Here is a 1,839-nt window from a genome sequence, read left to right as displayed (position 1 = left end):
TCACGCCATGTTGATTACCAGCTTGTTCTGAACCGCCGCGTGCAGGGAGCTGATCTGAGCCGCCCACTTGTCCAGGGAGGAGTAGCGCCGGGCGCCCTCCTGGCGACCGCCCACCTCCAGAATCTGGTTCACCTGTCCGCGGGGGGAGGGGGGAAAGACGAACCACAAACGAGTGAAGCTGCTGCCAGGGCAAGAGTGTACCGGGGGGAGTGGGGAGGGGGAGGGGGAGGGGGAGGGGGAGGGGAGGGGAAGGGATATGCAACATGCAAAAGTGGTAATGGGGGAAGTCATGGAAATAACAATAAAGGGAAGGGGGAAAAGGAGGGAGGGAGGGAGGGGAAATGGTGCATGTGTGTGTATGTGTCGTGGTACGTGCCAGCCAGGCAGTCAGGGCAGCGAACAAGAGGGGGGCAAGGGCAGGTGCGAGGGCAGGTGTGAAAGCACAGCACCACTACCCGCAATGACCCACACACACACACCTGGTCGATGTTGCCCGCGACCCGGCCATCCAAAATCAGCGATACCAGCAGCTGCTCCACATCGGGGGCCGGGATGTTTAGCTTTTGTGCGATGAAGGGGATTCGAACCCGGGTGTACGGCTGGATGATCTTTAGCAGCACCTGATGCGACAGCAAGACGCGAGTAAGGGTCCCCGAGGACCATGGCACGGGGGGAGGGGGTATAACAAGGGCGGCTTGGNGCCCCTGTGTTGTGTTGTGGATGTTATTGGTGGTGGTGGTGGGGTTAAGGTTGTTGTGGGGTTGAGGGTGGCGGCTGGGGGGAAAGAGGAGTGGTTGGGCCTGGGGTGGCCCCCACATTCCAGGCCCTTCCTCAGCACACCTTGCGCTTCACCCCACAAACCCTTACTCCTACCCGTACCTCTGCCCCAAGCACATACATACATGCATACATAATACATACACTCCTACCTGCGTACGGATCTTCTTGAGCAGGTCTTCCACGTAGTTGCGAATGAAGGGGTCGTCCATGATGGTGCGTCTGAAGGGGGCGGGCGGGGAGACAGGGGGTGGGGTGGGGAGGACAGGACAGGGTTTGAAAAGGTTTGAAAAGATGTCGACCAGAGAAGTACGGGAACTGGTAATAATGGATGTGGCTATCAAGCCACAGCCACATGCACTACGAATAGCAGCAGGGATATGATACCCTTCCGGCGCCATGCGCTCGTAATCCCTAAGCCCAGCCCCAACAATTGGCGGTGGCAACGCACCAGGCGATGACAACAATGGTGATAATACGATGATTCATGATGGTGGTGAACAGGTTTGCAAGGTTATGTATGCATGATGATGATGATGATGATGATGATGATGATGATGATAATGATATGTTATAAAATAGTCAACGACCCTAACACTCCTTCACCGATCCCATACACACACGAGACGTGGAGGTTTCCCCTAGCTTCTATCCCCCTTCGGGGGGGGAGCGGGGTGGTCCCAAATCTCCTCCTTCCCCTTCGTGTGTAAGTATGTATGTATATGTGTAATACGCATATATGAGACCGGACGTTCTTTCCGTACTTGTTAGTTCGCAGAATCTTCTCGAAGTCATTGATGTCGTTGCGCTGGAAGGCCGCTACCAGGTTGGTCATGGACACAATCTCAGGATCCTGCTTGTACGGCTTGGCCTCCTGTGTCGTACAAAGTCATGTCACACACATACACACGTGCACATGCACCGCACGCACGTGGCAAGGAGGATAGGGCTCCGCATGAGTCCACTTTACAGAACAGACTGACAGACAGACAGACAGATAAAAAGAGAAAGGATTAGACAGCGAGCCAATTCCCCCTCCTTCCCTCCCCCNTCCCCTCCNCC

The 1,839-nt window shown here is 55.7% G+C and overlaps 1 protein-coding gene across 1 annotated transcript in view; it reads right to left on the bottom strand.

Moving 5' to 3' along the window:
• VOLCADRAFT_65935 (uncharacterized protein) overlaps positions 1-1,839 on the bottom strand; it is a gene marked incomplete at both ends in the record, with an annotated part of 5,793 nt that continues 3,954 nt past the window's right edge. The window contains 4 exons of the mRNA XM_002955340.1: positions 1-132; positions 480-620; positions 930-999; positions 1,542-1,651. Coding sequence (XP_002955386.1) covers positions 1-132; positions 480-620; positions 930-999; positions 1,542-1,651 — 453 coding nt within the window. The remainder of the gene's footprint in view (positions 133-479; positions 621-929; positions 1,000-1,541; positions 1,652-1,839) is intronic.

The sequence above is a fragment of the Volvox carteri genome (assembly GCF_000143455.1).
Source record: "Volvox carteri f. nagariensis unplaced genomic scaffold VOLCAscaffold_51, whole genome shotgun sequence".
Lineage (NCBI taxonomy): Eukaryota > Viridiplantae > Chlorophyta > Chlorophyceae > Chlamydomonadales > Volvocaceae > Volvox > Volvox carteri.
This window is presented reverse-complemented; position numbering and strand designations above follow the sequence as displayed.